Source organism: Rhinolophus sinicus, chromosome 13 (genome assembly GCF_057876585.1).
Source record: "Rhinolophus sinicus isolate RSI-liver-muscle chromosome 13, RSI-T2T, whole genome shotgun sequence".
In the NCBI taxonomy this organism is placed as follows: Eukaryota; Metazoa; Chordata; class Mammalia; order Chiroptera; family Rhinolophidae; genus Rhinolophus; species Rhinolophus sinicus.
This window is the reverse complement of record NC_142513.1, coordinates 25,078,067-25,103,366: the sequence shown is the minus strand read 5'-3', so window position 1 is coordinate 25,103,366 and position 25,300 is coordinate 25,078,067. Positions and strand designations below refer to the sequence as shown.

At 37.0% G+C, this 25,300-nt stretch overlaps 1 protein-coding gene across 3 annotated transcripts in view; it reads right to left on the bottom strand.

The window, feature by feature from the left end:
* The window catches only part of PTPRA (protein tyrosine phosphatase receptor type A), a 124,375-nt gene that overhangs the window by 58,103 nt on the left and 40,972 nt on the right, over positions 1 to 25,300 (bottom strand). For all 3 annotated transcript variants that reach the window (XM_019733785.3, XM_019733783.3, XM_074317758.2), the window contains exon 2: positions 25,104 to 25,182. In XM_019733785.3, coding sequence (XP_019589344.2) covers positions 25,104 to 25,136 — 33 coding nt within the window. In that variant the 5' untranslated portion in view covers positions 25,137 to 25,182. The remainder of the gene's footprint in view (positions 1 to 25,103; positions 25,183 to 25,300) is intronic.

Genomic DNA, 25,300 nt, shown 5'->3' with positions numbered 1-25,300 from the left:
GATTCAATATTGTCAAGATGTCAGTTCTTCCAAACTTGGTCTATAGATTCAATGCAATCTCAATCAAAATCCTAGGACGTTATTTTGTGGATATTGGCAAACTTATTTTAAAATTTATAGAGAGGCAAAAGACTAAGAATAGCCAACTTAATATTGAAGAAGACCAAAGTTGGAGAACTAACACTGTGCGACTTCAAGTCTTACTATAAAGCTACAGTAATTAAGATAGGGCGGTATTAGTGAAAGAACAGACAACTAGATGAGTGCAACAAAAGAGAAAGCCCAGATACAGACCCACATAAATCCTGTCAATTGATCTTCTACAAAGGAAAAAAGGCAATACAATGGAGCAAAGATAGTCTTTTCAAAAATGATGCTGGACATACAATGCCAAAAATATGTATGTGTGTGTGTATATATATATATATATATATATATATATATATATATATATGGACACAGACTTTATACTCTTCACAAAAATTAATTCAAAATGGATCACAGATCTAAATGTAAATGCAAAACTATAAAACCCAGAAGATAAAAGAGGAGAAAATCTAGATGACCTTGGATATGGTGATGACTTTTCAGATACAACACACCAAAGGCATGATACATGAAAGAAATAATCAATAAGCTGGACTTTATTAAAATAAAAAACTTCTGCTCTGCAAAAGACAACATCAAGATCTGGCCTGCAATGACTTCTTTCTTTACCTGAAGATAAAGGAAATATTGAAAGGAAGACATTTTGATAACATTCAGGACATCAAGGGTAATACGACGACAGCTCTGATGGCCATTCCAGAAAAAGAGTTCCAAAATTGCTTTGAAGGGTGAACTAGGTGCTGGCATTGATGCATAGCTTCCCCAAAGGGGAGTAACTGATATTCAGCAATGAGGTATGTAGCACTTTTTCTGGGATGAGTTCATGAACTTAATTATCTGACCTCATATACCTCATTTCCTTTTTGTCTTTGAATCTCCTGGGTATGTGGGCTCTGTGACTCTCTCATATATGTAGGGTTTCCATGCATACATCTGTAATTAAATATGGTTATTTTCTCTTATTAATGTATCTCATGCTGATTTAATTATTAGACCAGCAGAAAGAACCTAGAAGGGTAGAGGAAAGATTCTTTCTTCTCAACACTGGTAAGAGCCACATGAAAAGAATGCAAATCCTGGTGGGACTGCCAATTAGCCTATAATAACAAATTCCTTTCCAGAACTGATTATACAAGAAACTTAAAGGTTTTCTGATGCATTTTCAAGGTTCTATTCTGAAGTAAATGTAAATAACCTGAAACCCAGAATAAAATGATAATAGAGATATTCATTAAGCGGAAAAGTGGAAACAATCCAAATACCCAAAAGGGAAAATAGGAAAAAGTTAAAACAAATAATACTTATTTCAACTACTCAAATTGTTGCTATTTAAAATGCTATATTAAAAAAGTTTTAAAAAATGGAATAAGCTTAAAAAAAGAAACCAAAAAACTCTCTAATTTTCTTTCCAATATCGGTCCTATTTTTTTTCTCTATTTAACCAAGAAAACTTGGTATCAGTTCAATCTCTCCCTTGCTAATATCCTAAATTCCTTTGCTATATTGTTCTATTACACTTACATGGGAAATCAAAACCTCAACCTACCCCCACCCACCCCCCCCAAAAAAAAATCCAATCCTGAACTAATCCTACTGTCAGCCTTACACTTGAACTGCTAAATACTGCTTAAGACAATCAAACAACCTATAAGGTTGATTTCACTATTTCTGCCTCAGTGGAACTCTGAATACCTTCTGCAATCTGTCTGTATTTCCCTTCTGCTTAGCTCTCTCTCCCATGGTCCACAGCAGTGATTTAAAGGGACCGCCTCTCCTCTGCAGCCATCTTCCCCACGCCCTTGGATATGGGCCTTGGCTTCACTTCAGAGAAAACAGAAGCCATTGAACTGTGACACTCTTAACTCCCAGTCACCATATTTACAAATTTCCTCCTTGTCTGCAATTCCTTCTAAGAATCTCAGTCCATTAGGAGGAACCTTATGCTATAGATCGTCCACCACCATCTCCTAGATTTAATTCCTCCCTTTCATAACAGCATTTAAACACAAGAATTTGTCAAAAAAAAAACACAAAAAACCAAACAACCAAGAACTCCTTTGAATCTACATCAGTCCGCCAGCTAGCATTCTCTCTACTCCACTTTGTGGCCAAATTTCTAGAAAGAGCTGTGTCCATGGCAATCTGGCCTCTTTCTTCCACCATTCCATTAAAACTACCTCCATATTTTAAAAGAATGAGCTCTTTTAAAAATATTTCCAACTCATTCACAAAGGTCTAATTTCCCTAATTAGAGTCCTCCTATAATAAAGGACTCCTACTGAGTAATAAAAAGGGGATCAACAATCCAAAAGCGAAATAGGCAAAAGATATGAAATAGACAATTCACATAAACCAAACATTTCTCTTAAATATATGAAAAGATGCAAAACCTCACTCATGATCAGAAGAAACCAAATTAAACCTATACTGTGATGTCATTTTTCAACTATCAGACAAAAGCAGAGATAAAAAATTTGAACAATACTGCACCTACAAGGGTTTGAGTAAACAGGTACTCTCAGACGATCTGTAAATATTTATCAAGATTATGAAAGCACAATCCCTTTGACACAATTCCACTTGAGAACTTTACAGATATACTCATATTTTTAAAGTGACCTATGCACATGGTTATTCAATGCAGCATTGTTTGCAATTAAAAAAAATTCCAAAAATAACCTAAATATCAATAGAAGGAAACATGATTAAATTATGACATATTCATTTAATGTAATACTATGCAGCTGTTAAATGAATGAGGCTCTTTGAAGATGCATTTTAATATACAAGACAATCTTTGATTTTGAACTATCTTAAAAATAAGTTTTACAAAAAATTAAAATTCAAGGGTCGGGGAGGAAGCCTACTGGTATTTCTTTCTCTCACCCCTCCACCCCCGCATACACACGACATACAGACACCCTCTTCATTAAATCCCTCTACATTTGTCACATCTGATTTATTGACACCCCACACCGTCCCAAATTCATCTCTTCTCCACACCTCTCTCTGAACTGAGGATTTTAAAAGCTGGTTCTACAATGAAGGTCTAGCCTCAATATGGATGAACAGTTAAATGGTTTGAATCCAATGGAAGTATATACTACCAAATGTCAGAAGGAAACCAGTCCTGCCAGCTGTAGTCTGCACAGTGCCAGAAACCCTGTGCACACGTTCTAATAGTGGGAATGGTTCCACCTTGTCACAGGATGATTTTTAAGATGAGCTACTATTTGTGATATTTTAACTTTATTTTAAAAATTAGTTTGTCTGACAGCTTCCTATAAAACTAAATATACACCTACTTTATGATCCAGCAATTCTGTTCCTATATACTCGTTTTTACCCAAGAGAAATAAAAACATCATGTCCACAAAAAGACTAGTACAAGAATGTTCATAATAAAAACTGCAAACAACACAGGTAACCATCAATAAAAGAATATATAAACAATGTGATAGTTTCTCACAATGGAATATTACTCAGCAATAAAAAGAATTACTGATACACACAACAGCATGGGTGAATCTAAAACACATCATGCCAACTGCATAAAAGCCTTATGTGCAAGAGTGTATACAATGTACGCTTTCATATATATGAAGTTCTAGAAAAAGCAAAACTATGGTGAAAAAAATCAAAACAACGGCTGCCTGAAAAACAGACAGGATTTACTGGAAAGAAACATGAGGGTACTTCCTGGACAACAGTAATATTCTGTATCTTGACAGGGAATTGGATTGCATGGTATATGCATTTTTCAGAACTCACTGAATGGTAACTTAAGATTTGTGCATTCACTGTATATAAATTTTACCTCCAAAGACTCCAGCCATTAACAAATATTGTTAATGATAGTTTAAGTACTGGTTACAGTACTGATATATGTAATTTACTGAAATACATTAAAAACAATATGAATTGATGAATGAATAGAGGGATGGACAGATATGTGGTAAAATAATTATAGTAAAATGTTAATTGTAGAATCTAGGTGGTGGGAATAAAATTATCTCCATTTTTATTTATATTTGAAAATTTTTGTAATAAAAGGCCGATAAAATAATCAGCTCAGGGAGAACTGGCATTTTCATGGTATTGAATTTTATAATCCCGGGACATAGTATTTTCTCCATTTATTCAAGTTTTTATGGTCCTCAAAGTGTTACTGCACTTTTTTGTCCTACTTGTAATATTTCTGGTGAAAATATTTAAGTTCTACTCTTTTAGCAAATTTCAATTATACAAGACAGTGTTATCAACTACAGTCACCATGTTTTACATGAGGTCCCCAAATCACTGCATCTTCTAGCTAAAATGAATGGAATCTTTTAATGTCATTTATTAAAACATTACTTTTGTTATATAGGAAAGATACATGTCCTGCTCCCCTTAACTGCAATTACGATCTACTTAAAAAAAAAAAAAAAAGTAAAGCATGCTCCTTACAAGGTATACAAACAGAACAGAGGAATATACTTGTAAAGCAAACTACAAGGTATGATCAAAAAATATGGTGAATGATTAAATTAAAATTTTTATCACAGCAAAACTCACATTGCCATTAATCCCCCTCAAAATACTCCCCCTTGCTTTGAACACACTTATCCCATCGTTCTTGCCACTTTCTGAAGCAGTTCTGGAAGTCCTCTTTCGTGTGTTTAGTTGTGCTGTCGTGGCTGCCTTGATGTTCTGAATCATTTTGTCTTTAGGGAGGAACCAGAAGTGGCCCGGTGCCAGATCCGGTGAATAAGGTGGATGAAGACACACTATACTGTTTTCTATTTGACAGAAATCGCTGTGCTAGGAGTGATGTGTGACACGGGGCCTTTCTGTTGTGATCAAAACATACAGTGAACGCTGCTGCCGAGTGCCATCCAATGGAAAGGCAGGGATCTTCCATACGGCAAGCAGCGCACAGAACCTTAGGAACAGTGTGTGACAAGTTTCAACTTGTTCAGTGCAGTCAGTCAGGTGTGAGCTACAGCTGAGAGAAGGTGTGTTTAAAGTGTGCTGTAAATCATCCTCCATCATGACAACGCTCAGTGTCACACATCGCTTCTGGGATATGGCAATTTCTGTCAAATAAAAACATTATGGTGTGTCCTCATCTACCTAATTCACCGGATCTGGCACCATGTGACTTCTGGCTCTTCCCCAAAGTCAAAATGATTCAGGACATCAAGGCAGCCACAACAGCGCAATTAAACAAACTCACGAAAGAGGACTTCCAGAACTGCTTCAGAAAGTGGCAAGAACGATGGGATAAGTGTGTTCGAAGTGAGGGGGAGTATTTTGAGGGGGATTAATGGCCATGTGTGTTTTACTGTCATCATTTTTAAAAATTTAAAGTCATCGTATCACTTGATCACAGCTCGTATGTCTCATTCATCTCCTGCCAGTCTCATTTCCCAAAAGTAATCACTAAATACTTTCCTCTATGTCCTTTAGAAATTTCCTATCCTATACCAGCATATACCTACACATTTAAAACATTATAAATAGGACCTTACACATTCTGTCTACTGCTTGCATTTTTACTTACATAATAAAACCTGGACCTCATCCACACCAACACAGCTAGCTACCTTTCTCTTCGCGGGCTGTGTAGTTTCATCATATGGATATATCAACATTATTCTAACCAGTCTTTCTGTTTGCTTTGCTCCTGTTAAGTACGAGTTAACTGTATAGGACTTCCTCCCCTATCCTACACATCATTTTTGATTAGGCAACAGTGGTCTGAGTAAATATAGAATTACATATTCCAGGAAAGACAAAATAATGGAAGAAACTCAAATTTATACATTGTTCATTTTTCAAAAACTACTTGTGAATCATAAGCCTTTGATTAACTGTGAATGTAGAATAACTAACTGAGCAGGGAGGCTTTGGGAGATGAGTCATAAAGTCTGGGCAGTTCCCTAATGTTCTCTCGCCTACCCAACCACACCCAGACAAAAGGCCAATATACAGTCTTTATTTCATGACAAAAACGTTTTTTACTTAAAAATATTGTTTCCACTGCACATACATTAGGGTACTCAGTCCAGAAAGTTTAACATTCAACTAACGGAGGAAAATCAAGATTCCATTAGCAACACTTAAAAGCCCTAGGATAAAGGATAAAGGAAGTGCTAAAAAATTATAGCTGCTCTTTTCCTGATACTTGAGTGTCTAAGAATATTTCCCAAATTTTCTTCAAATTCAAATTCAGCATAGTTGAGCTGAGGCATTCTCCAGGGATACATGCAGAGGCTCTGAATTCTGCAGTAGGGACATGGCTGGTGGTGCCCACTGGCTATTAAAATCCACTCTCACTTGCCTTCCCATCTCAAAGCCCGGCTGCAACCCAGCACTTCATATGCCTCCTCTCACTTCCTCCTCCCTGTCCCCACAATGCTGACATTGGTGTTACTACAACTTACCATGTTGTGTACCTTTGCGGGGGTTGGGGTGGTTGAACTGCAGAAACCTTGAATGTTCAATTCATAAGCAATTGATTATACCGGCTCCCAAACATATTAGGGGTAAATTATGTGAAATATATACCCTGTGCCCCAGATGAAGGAACCACTCACAGACATTTTCTGGCTTGTGGCCAAAGAGAAACACTCCTTGCCCAGACACACACTCCGTCAGTGGAACCTGAAGTTCTCAGAGACATGCCATCCTTACCTCAGAGCAAGCAGAACAAAAACAGGGTGCTAAGGAGAACATGCCCATTCCTCAGCTGGGTGTGGACAAGTGACTAAACTGTGGCCAAAGAGACACCAGATAAAGTCTGTTATGAGATCTCTAGGGAGGTGACTTAAAAAGGGGGGCGTCTTCTTTCCCTGTGCTTCCCCCTGGAATTTGCAATTTAGACATGATGCTTAGAACCTTAGTGATGCTTAGAACCCTAGCCGTAGTTCTGGGCCGGGAAGTGACTCTGAGGACAGCAGAACTAGAAAGGGACTGAGTTCTCCAATGACAATGCAAATTGCCATACCGGCCCCTACTTACTTTCAGATTTCATATAGATGAGAAAGAAATAAAGTATTATTTCTTTATTATTATTCCCAAAGTATTATTCCCAATCCTGATACCACTAGTTATAAGGAGTAAGGATGATCTATCTAGGAATGGGAATGACGACGGTGCTCTGGAATGCATTTTTCTCAGCCCTCTTGCTAGTAAGTACAACACTGCATACATTTGCTAAAGAAAAAACATGTTACAAGGAGTCAAGATTATGAAGTGCCCACTAGCAAAGGAGAGTTCAGGCAATCTGCACATCCCCCAAAGTTTACACTTTGGCTGTGACAGCTTTCACTCAGAGTCCATCTATTCAAAGGTTGCATTCGCTATTCAATACATTAGTACTGATAAAATATGATCAAGTATCAGGTACGTATTATCTCAGTAGTTTTTGGCATTTGATCTCAGTTAAACCTCACAGCAACTCTATAAGCTAAATACTCTTTTTCCTCTCATTTTGCAGATAAAGAAATGAGATATGGTTCCATAGCTGGTAAATCGTGGAAGCAGAATTCAAATCTAGGGCTACCTGACGTTTCTTCACATATCTTGTCACCATTTGAGTCTTCAAAAGCTTAAAGACTAATAGAAAAATCTCCCTAATGCCAACTAAAACCAATCAATGATTATTTCCACTTTACAGATTTCTAAACAAAAGGGTAATGATTGTTTTAATGTGCTCATGTTAATCAACCACTGCTTTTCAGATATTCAATAACTGACTATCTGACTACACAAGTATTAGTGCTGATTTTAAGTAAGCTCACCTCTTTTGCATAGAGGAAGCTCCCTGTGGGAAAGATACATATTCATCTCTCAGCCTTACTGAGGATGTCTCCCAGGTGTGGGAGAAACAAAGAAGTAAGTGGCAGCTAGGAGTGTCAACCTCTCTGCCCTGGGCCTTCTCCTAGAGCTGTTCAGATTCTCTGATTTGAGGAAAAGAAACCTAAAAGGACAGTTCAGTTCTTTCAGCTAATTATTCATTCAATCAACATTATGTTATTTACATTAAGAATAAAAACTATTTTTACAACTAGATTGCCCAGAGCAGGCAGTGGTACTAGGCCTTCTATACACTTTACCCCACTTAATCCTCACAATCACTTTATGAGTCAAGTATTGTTTTCCTATTCTACAGAGGAAGAATCTAAAGATGACAGAGGTTAAGGAATTTGCTCAAGGCCACATACCTAATAAGTAGCTATTATTAATAGGATTCAAACTCAGGGCTTTTAAAATTCCAAAGCTCACGTTATTCCCTTCATGCTTCACCAGATATTGGGAATACAGAGACAGACTAGATATGGACACTGTCATGAAGCAAGTAGCTCATTAACCAGTAGTGAGGTACAAAAAACTATTGAAAGCCTGAATTAACACCTGCCATAAATGATGCTAACCAATTAATATTAAAGTGAAGTGGTGAAACTGCAGACCAGAGAAGGAATTTTCAGGGGGAGGTAATGCTTGAGCTGAACTTGGGAGGATAAAGAGTAGTTAGTTAGCCAAGAGAAGGGTCAGAAACAGTCTTTCAAGCAGAGAGGATTTAGAAACTTGAAAAAGCCTATTTCGTTCCAGGAATGGCAGAGAGCTGGGGAAGGGCATCAAGCAGGACCTCAGTAAATATCTGTTAAATGAACGTGAAACTTGCACATGAAAGGCTGGGGTCTGTGAGGACGTGTGGGGGAAATGCAGGTGATGAGGCCAGAGAGCAACAATCAGGTCACCAACGGGTCTGTTGGCCACAATAAAAAGTTTTGACTTTTCTCTGAACACACGGAAGAACGACCAAAGGCTTCAGCACAGGGAGGTTGATGGGAACAATTTGGATTTTAGAAACAATGAGTGATAGACAGCAGGGTGGAGGATCAACTGGTGAGGTTTGAGGTTGGGGGAGCCTAACCTCTAAATGAAGCCTTCAGAAGCAATATAGCCAATAATAAACCAGGCCGATCTCGGAGCAGGGCAGGAATACCTCAGGAGACATAGGAGAATTTACAGGGGTCGCATGGAAGACTTAACAATGAGAAGCACGAGGCAAGGAAGGCCCAGGTGTCTGATTTAGGTGAATGACAACGCTATCAGTAGGAGGATGACTGCTCTGGGACATACCATGGGGAAGGTTATGAGCTGAACACAGACAATTTACATGTTGTACCTACATGAGGCAAGGGTGGGGGCTGGGGGGTGGGCAGACAGGCAATGACAGAGCAGCTGCCACGGAAGTCAGGCAGTGAGCCAAAGAGAGGAGGAAGACAGCTGTAAGGGTGACAAAAGCAGCAATGAGCAAGCCAGGCATGAGACATCTGACAAACACAGGAGGCAAGAGTAGGTGGGTGTTGAGTAGAAAATTGATACATGCCACCAAGGGAGGGTAGGTTAAGAACAGCACACTGAACACTTGCCAGTGAGAGAAAACAGCTTGAAAAACGGCTGAAGCCTTCTGAAGAAGTTGTAGAACACCAGAAATCAACTTTTATTACAGGTCTTCTCTTGAGAAAGGCAATGTTATAGAGAGGCCCAAAATAAAGAGAAGAGGACCCCTTAAAATTAGAGAAGTCCAAGACCCTGAAGAGTAGCTCGCATCCACAGATGAAAATATGTAGAGAATGAAACAGGACCATTAAGAGTATAAAACAGATTATTAAATTCTACTGCCTTTAAATTACACCTAAGGAAGATTCAGTTTACAGCCTGGAGGGAGATGAGCTTGGAGGCAAGAAGATCAAGTAGATTACTTCAATAAATGAGCATATAATAGTTTGCTATAAATTTACATTTCAGATTAATTAAGACAAGAAACAATATGGAAAAGTATTTGTTCTGCCTAAAGCACATCTTGGAATAAATGATCAGATATATAAAACCAAAGTACAATACAGGTTATATGCATAAAATCAAAAATAAAATCAAAAATAAAAACAAACCAGGGACAATTTGGAAAAAGAATAAAACGGGAGGAATCCATTGACCCAATGTTAAGGCTTAGTATACAGCTACCATAATTAAGACAGTGTGGTATTAGCAAAGGGATAAATATACACATCTACATAATAAAATAGAGAACAAGAAACAAATCCACACAAATATGCCCAAATAATTTTTGACAAACGTGTAAGAGCAATTCAATGGAGAAAGGACAGACTTTTCACCACATGGTGCTGGGAAACTGGATACGCACATGCAAAAGGACAAAGTTGGACCCCTACCTTATAACATATACAAAAATTAACTTAAAATGGATCAAAGACCTAAACATAAAAACTAACACTATAAAACTCTTAGAAGAAAGTATAAGAGAAAAAGCTTCATGACATAGGATTTAGCAATGATTTTTTTAAAAATATGCCACCTAGGGGCCGGCCCGGTGGCTCAGGCGGTTGGAGCGCTATGCTCCTAACTCCGAAGGCTGCCGGTTCGATTCCCACATGGACCAGTGGACTCTCAACCACAAGGTTGCCAGTTCAACTCCTCGAGTCCCGCAAGGGATGGTGGGCAGCGCCCCCTGCAACTAGCAAGGGCAACTGGACCTGGAGCTGAGCTGTGCCCTCTGCAACTAAGATTGAAAGGACAACAACTTGATTTGGAAAAAAGTCCTGGAAGTACACACTGTTCCCCAATAAAGTCCTGTACCCCTTCCCCAATAATAAAAAAAAATCTTTAAAAAAAACTATGCCACCTAAAACATAGTCAACAACAAAATAGATCAGTTGGACTTCATCCAAATTAAAAACTTCTGTGTATCAAAGGATAATATCAACAGAACGAAAAGGAATCCTACAGATGAGAGAAAATATGTGAAAATCACCTATTTGATAAGGGATTGAAAACCAGAATATATAAATAAACTCCTACAATTCAACAATTAAAAAAACTGACCTGATTAAAAAAACGGGCAAAGGACTTGAATGAACATTTCTCCAAAGAATAAACGGCTAATAAGCCCATGAAAAATGTTCAACATCACTAATCATTAGGGAAATGCAAATCAAAACCATACTGAGATATTATTTCACACCCATTAAAATGGTTATTGTTAAATAAAAAACAACAACAAAAAAATAAGTGTTGGCAAGAATATGGAGAAACTGGAACCCTTGTGCATTGCTGGTGGGAATGTAAAATGGTGCAGCCACTGTAGAAAACAGTAAAGTGAATCCTCAAAGAATTAAACAGAATTACCACATGATACAGCAATTGTACTTCTGGGTAAACACCTGAAAAGAATTGGAAGCAGGGACTCAAACAGATATTTGCCCACCAATGTTCACAGCATTATTAACAATAGTCAAAAGGTGGAAGCAACCCAAGTTGCTGGATGAATGGATAAACAAGACGTGGTAGATACATACAGTAGAGTATTATTTAAATACTTAAAAAGGAAATTCTGACACATGCTACCACATGGATGACCCTTAAAGACATCATACTAAGTGAAATAAGCCAGTCACAAAAGGACAAATGTTGTATGATTTCATTTACATGAAGTACAGAGAGTAGTCAAATTCATAGAGACAGAAAGTAGCAAGGTGGTTGCCAGGGGCTGGGGGGAGAGGGAGAATGGGAGGAGTTGTTTGATGGCTATAGAGTTTCAGTTTTGCAAGATGAAAAATTCTGGAGATGCAGAGTGGTAATGATTACCCAACAATGTGAATAAACTTAGTGCCACAAGCTATACAGTTAAAAATGGTTAAAATGGTAAATTTTAAATATTTAACCACGATTTTTAAAAAGACATACATACTGGGAGAAAATCTCACACAGCATTTATCCGATAAGAATTGGTATCCAGATATAACATAAAGAACTCTCAACACCCAACAATAAGAAAACAAGTATCCCAATAGAATAATGGACAAAAGATTTGAACATTTCTGCCAAAGAAGATATATGTAAGGCAAACAGCACATAAGAGATGCTGCAAATCATTAATAATCAGGGAAACGCAGAGTAAAACACAAGATACCATATATGCCCATTAAAGTGGCTAAAATTAAAAGATCAACAATACCAAGTATTGCCAAGGATATGGAGAAATCAGAACCCTCACACATTGCTGGTGGGAACATAAAATGATATGTAACAACTTTGGAAAATCATTTGGCAGTTTCTTAAAAAGGTAAACATAAACCTACCATATGATCCAGCCATTCCACTCTTGGGTACTCATCCAAGAAAACAGGAATTTTATGTCCATATAAAAGACTGTACATTTAATGTTCACAGAACCTTTATTTGTAACAGCCAAAATCTGGAAACAACTCAAATGTCCATCAATAGATGAATGCATAAACAAATTTTGGTATATCCATGTAATGGAATACTACTCAGCAAGAACGAATGAAATATTGATACACACAACAACATGGATGAACCTCAAAATACTTATACTGAGTAAAAGAGGCCAAACAAAAGAGAGGACATACTTCTTTTAAAATATAGGTTTTATTATTGAGGTACGGTGAGACCAACAAATCAGATGATTGCCACTGAAGAGACAGCTCGTTAGTTTGTTACTCACAGTTCCCAAGAGGAGGCGGCACACAATGCCACACAGGGGCCACATGGGTAAGCACCAGGGCTGGTCAGGAGGCAGAGGGAGTGAGGGGAAAACATGAGTAAAACCTTTATTGTATTTTTTACAGGAAGGAATGGCAGAGACAGGGTAAACAGGTTTAGGATTAGCTATTTTGAATAGTATCAACTGGCTCTGTGGTTTAGAAGCTGTCCCTAAAGGTACCTGGCCCTGGAGTAAATGGACCAGACGGAGTGTCCCAGCGTGTGAGAGCCCAATAAAGCAGGTGGGTGGGGTCTGGGTTCTGGCTTAGTTGGTTGCGTATAAAAGGCACATGAACAGGTGAGTTGATTACCATGTCCAGACACTGGCTAACTTAGTGAGGGGCAGTCTCTACAGGGTCAGCAAGGTCCCAGATGTCACAGCATCAGAAACACATGGGTAATACAATAATGTGTCATCCCACTTATATAAAACCCTTGAACATACGAAACAACAGAAAATAGGTCAGTGGTTGCTTGGGGACAGTTCAGTAGGCAGAGGCAAGAGGGAGGGATTACAAAGGGGCACAAGAAACCTTTGGGGGGTGATGGATATGTTTACACTCTCTTGCCTGTGGTAATAGTTTCACTGCTATATACACATGTCAAAACAATAAATTTTACACTTTAAATGTGTACAGTTTATTGTATGTCAATTATAAAGTTGTTTTGAAGTTACAGGAATAACTGTAACAGGATGGTTCTTTGATAAACAAAACAGATAAAAAGGCAAATATGAATAAAAAGTGGAAAAGACTACAGAGATAGCGAATGAAAACTGAGACTATTAACAATAACTGTAGGCAAATCATTTTGAAAACTTAAAAGAAATGAACAAATCTCTGCAAAAATATAACTAAAAACTAGCTCAGAAAGAAATAAAAAACCTGAATACTCTTGTTGTACCTATTAAAGAAGTTGAACCAGAAATTTAAAATTTTCCTACAAAGAAAACACTGGGCCCAAGTGATAGATGAGAAAAAAAGAGGGAATAATTCCCAACTCATCCTAAGTAAGTGAAACCTGATACTAAAACTGAACAAAAATATTACAAGAAGGGTAACTACAGACCTACTTCCACTCAATAAAATTGATACAGAAATCATGAACAAAATATTAACAAATTGCATCTGGTATATAAAAAAGATAACCTATGATCAATCTGAATTTATCCAAGATTTGCAAGGAGATTCTAATAAAAAAACTATAAATATAATTCACCTATATTAAATAAGATCATATAATCATTTCAATTGATGTAGGAATAGCACTAGATAAAAACAAATGAATTCTTGATTTTTAAAAAAACCTTCTTAATTAGGAATAGAACACTCCCTTAACCTCATAATACAGTTACTATTTTAAAACAGCAATAACCCTACACAATTATCACATTCAATAGGGAAACACTGAAAGCATTCCCTTTAAAATCAGAAATAAGTCAAGGTGACCCGCTATCACTTCTATTAAATAATGTCTGGGAAGTCCTAGCCTCTCAGAAAAAGAAATTAGAATTATAAAAATTAGGCAAGATGATCTGCAGGAAACATGAATGTTTACATAGGAAATCCACAAAAACCTACAGGCAAATTATCAGAAATAATAAGGGGGGTTTTATCAAGGTGACTAGATACAGGATTTTTATACCCTAGCAAAAACATCCACTGATTTGCATTCAAAAAAGGGTTTCTTTGTTTGTTTGAGAGAGAATAAACAAATCCTGTCTAAATGCTGATGTCCTATGAAGTATGCAGAAAAGTCAAAGGCCAAAAAAGAGGGGGCAATAGTGGGATAAAGTTTTAGGAAGTGATAAGATTAATAATGCTGCTGCAAAAAATGACAGAAAATGCTGACATCGGGCAGCCCTGAGAGCCCAGGTGAGATGAGCCCCATCTTTCAAGAATTCTTTTCTGGAAAAATGCTCTAAACAGTAATGGTTCAGAGAACATACAGAATTAAGGTGGGGTTTTTTATCCCCAAATGTTCTTTGTTTTTTCTCCTTCTCCTCCTCCGCCAACTCTGTTGTTTCTCAGCCTAGTTGTGAAGGACGCAGCTCCCTGGCCCATGTTGGTATTATGAGCCTTGCGCTCCGCACAGCTGAGGCAGGCGGTGGCCAGCTGTTGGTAGGCCGCTCATGGTAGCCCACCTCCAGGGAGAGCCATTGTTCACAATCTTAGCTGTAGAGGGCGCAGCTCACTGGCCCATGTGGGAATCGAACCAGCGACCTCGCAGTTAGGAGCATAGTGCTCCAACCACCTGAGCCACCTGGCCGCCCCAAGAATTAAGGTTTCGCTGGGTGGATGTAACAAAACTATAAGTAATAGGGTTGAGTATTGGCAAGAGAATAGCTGAACTGCTGAACCAGAGTCTAGTCTTGATAGGAATGGAAGGTAGATATTAAAGATGATTAGAAAAAATAAAGGACTTAAGTGACTAAAAACTTAGATGTCGGGAAATATTTCATAGTGGGAACAACAGAGTAGGTAAACTGGAAGATCCCAAGAGACTAATTTCACCAGAATTGTTTGGAAACTATTATAACTGATAGGCTGTAGTCTTTGAAAACTAATCAATAAATATGGTTAACTTTATATATAGTTACAGATTCCATGAGATGTATGGATCTCAATGCTAGTAAAATAAAAATCCTTTACTACCCCCAGATTATGCCACAAGCAGCTTGTTTAATATCCCTTCAAAATTCCATGTTTACTTTCCTCCTCTACTCCTGCAGGCAAAACTATTTCAGTGTTGATTATCTTCTTTTAAAAAGTTAATCATGAGTATGTAGGTTGTTTGAAGCATCCATTAACTTCCTGTTCAACTGATTAGACAGTAATTATCTGGAGGCAAATTTTATATATAAATAACTTTAATATAAAACACTTAAACTTTGGCCTTATTTTTAATAACTTGGCAAAAATTAGGCTGCAAATCGTTTTATCCATTAGATACTGGTGGGTACTAACTTTGATGACTGTGACAGTAATCAGTACAGAAATCTCTTATCTGGAAGGAGGACTGTTCATATATTCAGTGTCTGCAAAGAGTTCCTGCTGAGCTAAACATAGTGCAGTGTGTACTCTACGAAAGAGTCCATGAGACAGGCTTTTGGGGGGGAGGGTAGTTTAATTCTTTCACAAGGCCTGTGGAGAGTCTGGCAGCGATGAAAGCCTAGAAAACTCATGAAAGGCCCTTTCATAACCATGGTGAATGTGGAGCACAAAAGCAAAGTCAGATGACCTACTTAAAGCTTTGCTTTTACTGATGAGAATTAATTCTCATTCCAGATTAGTCTCTTTCTAGAAAAAGAAAACCTTACATAATCATTGGAAAATTAAGATACAGGGAGTATAACTCTACTAAGTTCCAATCTTTCCTTCTCAAATATCAGCTCAGGACCTAGGATCTGTGGCCAGAAACAGAATATACTTCAGAAGGCGCAGAGAGGTATGCTCTTGTTTACCTCAGTGTAACAATGTGTTCTCTGCTGGGCTTTGAGGAAATTTAAGTTCTATAATCCATAGATCAGATCAGAAGTTTGAGCTAATAATATATGAAAAAAAATATAGTTTCTTAATCTCTTCCTGGACCTTACATAAAACAAATGGGTGGTAAACCTATCTTGAAAGGTAAAGACTGCCTAAGTTCTTTCAAAGCAGGGAACACATCATTTCTGTTCATTTGTTCAGCTAAGTTCATTGTCATATGCAGGTAGGGAAGCAAAGGAGAGAGAAGCTCCCACCTTAGAGGAGCTCGTATCTCTCAAGTCTTTTCTTATCTACGTTTCCTCATGTTACCCAAGATATTTCAGGTTAGCCAATAAAACTCATCATCCAGGAGGTAAATGAATATGGATTTTCTTCATTTTGATTCATTAACTCTTTCCTTTACGTAGAGAAGATGCAAAAGTCTTACTTCATTCTTCTCTTCTATGATTAATTTGCCATTTAAAAAATTCTCTGATCTGTCCATATTTTGCTAAATTGACAGGTACTTATAAGATGCCTACTATATGTGCCAAACTGCAAACACTTGTGAGGAAACAAAGAAACTTGACGTGGTCTTCCTCCTCATGTGCTCCTTTCATTATTTCCAATCCCACTTCATGGGTGTCAGCATGTTCTGCCATTTTCTGCAGCAGCATTATTAGTCTCTATTATTTCTTAAAACTTTACCCCACTACCTCCCTCTCTGTATTGCTTTGCCTCAAGAATTAGGTAACTAGTCCAAGATCACAGAGCTAGATCTAGTGTCTAGATTCATCAATTCCCCATTCACTAATTTTCTGAAGGGAAACGGGAGAAAAATGGCAGGACACCTGTGGGCGATATCTCCCAGAGCTGATTTATATAGTTCCAAATCAATCTCAAGTCTCCCTCTACCACTCCTCTGGAGTCCACCACACAACTTTTTTTGGTGTCATTCAGTCTTTATAGTGACAACTGTTTCTGTTTGAAAGTTTCTGCTCCCAGTTCTCACATCAGCCAGGTCTCAGCTTAAATGAAACCTGCCCCAGTTAGTTATGGTAGGACCATTCTCAGCCCCTCCCCGGTCCAAATATTTACTATTGTAGCAGCATATTCATTGCTCTCACAGAACTTAATTATATATACATATTTACCTGTCAATTATAATCAAGACTCTGTGTGCCCAATGTAGATCAAAGCCCATGTCTGCTCTGCTCACAGGATCTACCTATCACCTAGCAAAGTGCCCCAAACATAACAGGTATCCCAAGTAGTAAGTAGACTGATCAACCTACCCCTGTAGGGACTAAAGTCCTGCCTAAAAGTTTCTCAGTTCCTGAAACTGGATTAAAATGATTCAATACCCCTAGGCAAGGCCAGAAACAAATGTAAATCCTCTCTAGAAAAAGACATCATCCTAGGTTTCAAATTATTTCTACAAACAATTTAAAAAATACAATGTCTGGTCCATGAGGCAGTAACATGAGAATAGATAAGCATTAAGAATTTCAGCCAAGAATCAGTTACATACATATAGTGTAAGGGCAGAACTAAAAAAAGAAAAAAGACCAAATAGAAATTCTAAAACTGAGAAAATACAATCGTTGAAATAAAGACCTTAATAAATGGATCTAAGAATGGATGAAACACAACTGGAGAGAGAATTAAGGAAATGGAAGACAAGTCTAAAGGAAGTATCTAGAAAAAAAAGCACAGGGAGGCAAGAGGATAAAATATACAGAAGAGAGGGTAAAAGGTATATACAGAAGAGAGGCTGGAGAATACAGTGAGATGATCTAACCTACATGTAATTTGAGTCCTAGATAAAAGGAAAGAGAGAAATAAGACAGGAGAAATATTTGAAGAGACAATGGCTTCTGAAAATTCTCCAAAATTGACAAAAGACATCAGGCCAGATTCAAGAAGTCCTAAGAACCCCAAGCAGATAAATAAAAAGAAAATCTGTGTCTAGATGTATCCCAATAATACTTCAGAAAGCCAAAGAATTAAAAAAAAAAAATTTTTTTTAAGCAGTTAGAAGAGGAAAAAACTGGTAGATTTTTGCAGAGATGGCTACAAAATCTCCTCCCATTTCTGTAAACATATCTTTTATAATGAGAATGGCCAACAACATACTAAAAAGCCAAACACTGAAATCAGTTCACTAAAGCAGGACAAGAAAAGCATGTTGGCCATCACTACTATGATTTACTAATATTCTAGAACAGGGCCAGCATATGGTCTCTGTTGTAACTATTTAACTCCGCTGAAATTTGAATTTAATATTATTCATATTTAATATAACTATATTATTATTCTTTTGAGTTTTCTCCAGCCATTTAAAAATGTAAAACCCATTTTGAGTTCAAATGTCATACAAAAAAGGGTAGGAGGGCTGGATATGAGAGGCAGGCCATAGTTTGCCAACCCCTGTTCTAGAAGTGCTAGCTAATGGGATGAAAAAAGAAAATGAGATATAATTATTAGGGAACCCTCCCTCCAAAAAACTTATTTGCAGATGAAAGACTGTGTGTTTAGGAAAAAAATTATATAAGTAAAAAAAACGTTAGTTCACTTAAGTTCATAAATTAAAACTGAAATGGGGACTTCCAGTTCAGGACAAGATGGAATAAGTATATTCCACTCGCTCCCTCCCATTAATTACAACAACAACAAAAAACCCAGACAAAATTCATGAAGCAACTGAAAAAATATTCTGAAAAACAGCAAAAGAGACACTGGTTAAGAACCTTAGGACACGAAGACTGACGCCGCAGGAAGTTTCCTATTTTTCTGTTTGGTTTGCCTTTAGATATGTCCTGTAGGGCTTGAGCTCTGGAGAGGCCCACAACAACTCAAAAACACCAATGATCACAGGTAAAAAGGAGCCAAGAAAAGCATGCTTTCGCTAGACAAAGGACCAGGAGAAGCACAGCTCAGCAAGACAGAAATATTTTGACCATACCTGTCCTGCTCCAGAAAAGACAACAACAAAAAATGTGGCACCCCACCCTCTCTTCACCAGGCACTATGGCACAGGAACTGTGGGCAGAGTTCTGTTTCTAACCCTGCCCTGCATTAACAAGACAGCACCTTTCCCCCTCCTCATTGCAGCTGGAGAGATTGTGGGTGGAGCCCCATCTTCCATCTCTACTTTGGAATAACAAGGTAGAGTTCCATCCCCAGCTCAACTAGAGAGCTGTGGGAGGGTTACCATGAGGAGGCAGCTAGAGAAACGAATCCTCTAAATACATGTATAAAACCCTGAGTGACCAATGTGTAAAGTGACCAGAAACAACACAGCAACACGGTTTCAGAACTGAACACTGGTCTGGAACAACACGCAGGTTTCAGGTTGGCCTCTTGGTAGCATACAAGTAGGGCAAACCAGAACAGCCAGCAAGACTTTGAAAATTAATCTGACTTTTGAACTATAGCAAACAAAAGTGAGCCAGAGTGCGTGTTCTAAACCTAAACAGGTGGACTGCCTGTTCAACATAAACTTTTAAATAGGAAACAGAATACTCAAAACGTCTAGGATGTAACCCAAAATTACTTGTCATACAAGGAACCATGAAAATCTCAACTTAAATGAAGAAAAGGCAATCAACAGATACCAACACAAAGATGATAGAGATGTTGGCATTATTTGAAAAGGATTTTGGGGCCGGCCCGGTGGCTCAGGCAGTTGGAACACCGTGCTCCTAACGCCGAGATCGCCAGTTCAATTCCCACATGGGCCAGTGAGCTGAGCCTCTACAGCTAAGATTGTGAACAATGGCTCTCCCTGGAGCTGGGCTGTGGTGAGCAGCCGGAGGCTGGCGTGGGCTACCGTGTGCTGCCAGGAGCGGCCGGTGACCAGCGTGAGTGGCCAGCAGCCAGCAAGAGTGGCCGGCAGCCGGCGAGAGCTGCCATGAACTGCCGACCTCAGCCAGGGGGAAGAGCAAGGCTCATAATACCAGCATGGGTCAGGGAGCTGTGTCCTACACAACTAGACTGAGAAACAACAGCTTGAACCAGAGTGGGGGGGAAAGGTGGAAAAAGGGGTGGAAAAAAGGATTTTAAAGACGCTATTATCAAAGTTATCAAACAAGAAATTTTAAACACTCAGCAAATAGAATATTCTTATAGAGTATCAAATGGCAATTTTAGAATTGAAAAATACAATAGCTGATACTGAAAAAACCCACTAGAACGGGCTCAAGAGCAAAATGGAAATGATATGGGGAAACAATCAATGAACTTAGAAACAGATCAACAGAAAAATGTCCAATCTGTACAACAGAGGGATTAAAAAGAAATAAACAGAGCCTCAGAGTCCTATGGGACAATAATAAAGATCTAACATTTGTTCTACCAGAATCCCAAGAATGAGAGAAGAAAAAGTGCAGAGAAGAAAAAATATTTGAATAAACAATGGCTGAAAATTTCCCAAACTTTGTTAAAGATACAAACTTTCAAACTGCTAAAAAAAGACAAAGTTCTTTAGAAAACTAAAGACAAAATCCTGAAAACTGCTACAGAGAAATGACACGTTACTTACAGAACAACAATTCAAAGGATATTTTTCATCAGGAACCGTAGAAGCTACAATGAAGTGTACAATATTTTTTAAATGCTGAAAGAAATATCAAGCCAAAATTCCATACAGAGTAAACATATCCTTTGGGAACAAAGGTGAAATAAAAACAACGGCAGATGAAGGAAACTAAGAATGTGTCACTAGTAGGCCAGCTCCAAAAGAATGGCTAAAAGAACTTCTTCAGAAAGGAAGTAAATGATAACAGAAGGAAACCTCTAACATCAAGAATACAGAACAGTGGAAAGGAATACAGAACACACATGTACATACGTACATATTTTATACATGTGTATGCATACATACGCACACATACACTAATTAAACAGTCCTTCTCCCTGAGTTTTAAAAATTATGTTTGATGGTTGAAAGTAAAAATTATAGCATTGCCTTGCAATTCTCAATGTATATAGAGGTATATTTAAACAATTGCATTATAAAGGGGGAAGGTAAAAGAACCTAAAAGGTGGTAGGGTTTCTACTTTCCAATTAAAGTGGTAAAAAGTTGGTATTGTAGACTGTGATAAGTTATGTACATATATTGTAATCTCTAGAGAATCACATAAAAATTATACAAAGAGATATGCTCAAAACACTATAAACCAAAATGGAATACTAAGAAAATGTTCAAGCAACCCATAGGAAAACAAGGGAAAACATAAGAACAAAAATGAGAAAAAAGAAACAACCAAAAAACCAATAAGATAGCAAAAATAAACATAAAATATCAATAATTACATTAAATATAAATGGTTTAAATGAACCAACTAAAAGACAAAGATGAGCAGAATTGGTTTAAAAAGGAAAAAGACTAAAAATCCTCAACAAAATACTAGCAAATCAAATTCAGCAATACATTAAAAAGGTCATGCACCATGATCAAGTGGGATTTATTCCTGGGCTGTAAGGTTGGTTCAATATCCGCAAATCAATTAATGTGATACACTACATAAACAAAAAGAATAAAAATCATATGATCATATCAATAGATGCAGAAAAAGTATCTGACAAAATCTAGCATCCATTTACGATAAAAACTCTCAGCAAAAACAAAACAAAACAAAAGAAACTCTCAGCAAAGTGGGAATAGAGGGAACACACCTCAACATAATAAAGGCCTTATATGATAATCCCACAGCTAACATCATACTCAACTGTGAAAAGCTAAAAGCATTTTCCTTAAGCTCAGGAACAAGACAGGAATGTTACTTTCACCACTTTTATTCTACATAGTATTAGAAGTCCTAGCCACAGCAATCAGCAAGGAAAAAAAATAAATAAAAGGCATCCAAATTGGAAATGAAGAAGTTAAACTGTCATTATTTGTAGATGACATGTTCCTATAGAGAACCCTACAGAGTCCACCAAAAAACTATTAAAACTGATAAATGAATTCAGTAAAGTAGCAGGATACAAAATTAATATTCAGAAATCAATTGCATTTTTTATATATCAATAACAAACTATCAGAAAGAGAAATTAAGAAAACAATCCCATTTACAATGCAATTTTTAAAACTGCATTTAAAAAATAAAATACTTAGGAATAAATTTAACCAAGGAGGTGAAAGACCTGTATTTGGAAAATTAAGACACAGAAGAAAGAAACTGAATACAAATAAATGAGAGCATATACCATGCTAATGGATAGAAAGAATTAACATCATTAAAATATCCATACTGTCCAAAGCAATATACAGATTCAAGGCAATCCCAATCAAAACACCAATTGCATTTTTCACAGAACTAGAAAAAATAATCCAAAAATTTATATGAAACCACAAAAGACCCTGAATTGCCACAGCAATCTTGAAATCTTGAAAAAAAGAACAAAGTTGGAGGTATCACACTACTTGATATCAAACTATACTACAGGGCTATAGTAATCAAAACAGCATAGTACTGGCATAAAAACTTAACACACAGATCAATGGAACAGAATAGAGAGCCCAGAAATAAAAACCCACACCTATATGGTCAATTAATCTATGACAAAGGAGGCAATATACAATGAGGTAAAGACAGTCTCTTCCATAAATGATGCTGGGAAAATGGGACAGATACGTACAAAAAACTGAAACCAGATCACTTTCTTACATGATATACAAGAATAAAGACTAAATGTAAAACCTGAAACCACAAAACTCCTAGAAGAAAACATAGGCAGTAAATTCTGACATTGCTGTAATTTTTCTTTTTTTGGATGTATCTCCGCATGCAAAGAAAACGAAAGAAAAAATAAACAGGACTACATCAAACTAAAAAGTTTTTGCACAGCAAAGAAATCATCAACAAAACAAAAAGACAACCTACTGAATACGAGAAGATATTCGCCAATGATACATCTGATAGAGGTTAATATTCAAAATTTAGAAAAGATACCATGAAAATAATCGACACAAAGTTGAAGTAGCTATATTAATATCAGATAAAGTAGTCTTCAGAGTGAGGAATATTATCAGGGACAAAGGGCCTGATAAAAGGGCCCATTCACCAGGAAGACGTAAAAATTCTATATGTATATGCACCAAAGAACCGAGCTTCCAAATACATGAAACAAAAACTACCAGAATTGAAAGAAGAGATAGACAAATAAAATTGTAGTTTGGGAGTTCAACACCCTCTCTCAGTAACTGACGAAACCACCAGATGGAAAGTCAGTAAGGATACAGATGAACAATACCATCAATAAACAAATCTAATCAATGTTTGAAGGATACCGTATCCAACAATAGCAGATTAGACTTTTTTTCCCCAAGCTCCTGGAACATTCTCCAAGACAGACCACATCCTGATTCCTACAACAAACCTTCACAACTTTAAAAAAGAAGGCTTTATCACTATAGATAGCACAGACATTAAAAGGATTAGGGAATATCATGAACAACTCCACATACAGAAATTCAACAATTTAGATAAAAATCACAAAATACCCAAATTCCCACAACTATTAAAGAAATGTTTAAGTTCTGAAAAATAAATCTGCAGGCCCAGATGGCTTCACTGGCAAATCCCACTAAACATTCAAAGAAAGAAATAACACCAATTCTCCACAATCTCTTTCAAAAATATAAGAGGAGGGAACACTTCCCAACTCTTATTTTTATACCAGCATTATCCTAATAACAAAACCAGACAGTAATCAAAAAGAAAACTACAAACCAATTTCCCTCATGAAGATAGAAACAAAAATCCTCAACAGGATATCACCAAACCAAAATGCAGCAATATATAAAAACAATACACCATGACCAACTGAGGTTTATTCCAGGAATGCAAGGCTGGTTCAATTTGTTAAAAAAATCAATGTGAATCACTGACTGAAAAAGCCCAAATGATCCTATCAATTGATTGAGAAAAAGCATTTGACACAACCCAACACCCATTCATGAGAAAAACTCTCAACCAAGTAGGAATAGAAGGAATCTTCCTCTGTGTAATAAAAGGCATCTTAAAAACAAAAAACAAAAACAAAAAAAAAGAAGCCTAAATTCTGATTACTTTTGCCCATGAAATCATTAACAAGACCAAGATGTCTGCTCTCACCACTCCTATTCAACACATACCACAAGTCCTAGCTAGTGCAATACAGCAAGAAAAGGAAATTACAATTTCCCTAAATTGGAAAGTAAGAACTAAAACTGTAGTGGACATGACAACTTACTGTGTTTCCCTGAAAATAAGACCTAGCTGGACCATCAGCTCTAATGCATCTTTTGGAGCAAAAATTAATATAAGACCTGGTATTATATTATGTTATATTATATTATATTTATATTATATTATATTAGACTGGGTCTTATATTACATTAAAATAAGACCCGGTCTTATATTAATTTTTGCTCCAGAAGGCGCATTAGAGCTGATGGTCCGGCTAGGTCTTATTTTTGGGGAAACACGGTACAAAGAAAATCCCAAAGAATCTACAGAAAAACTTCTGGAACTAGTAAGTTTAGCAATGTCACCGGATATCAGGTCAACACAGAAAAATCAATAATATTTCTATATGCTAGTAAAGACTAACTGGAAAACAAACTTAAAAGCATACCACTTATAGTCACTCCCCCATAAAAGGAAATACATAGGTATAAATCTAACAAAACATGTTAGGAACTATATGCTGAAAACACTGATGAAATAGTAATTAAACTAGACCTAAATAAATGAGAAGATATACTGTATTCATGTTTTGGATTCATGACCAGGATGAGAGTCACCATCCTAAAGGACAATTGTATGTTTTTAATCACAAAAAATAAGTTACTTTTATAGGAAATAAAATGGAATGGGAGAAAATCTGATTTTAGCTTTATTTTGTGAGGATACTAACTTGGGTAACAAAGCCTCTTCATAGCTCTGGTTTTCTCTTACCTTAGTTATTTGAACTGCATCATCCATCGCCATTCATTGGAATTCCATAAATACCTTTTTTAAGTTGTGTCACCTGCAACTAAAAAGAAAAAACCTTTAGAAAGATAAAATAGCCCTATTTAAATGCATGGACTGTTCCCAGGGAAAGGAGTACACTCTAACAAAATGTTTCATAGAACCGTGTTGAACATTCCAGA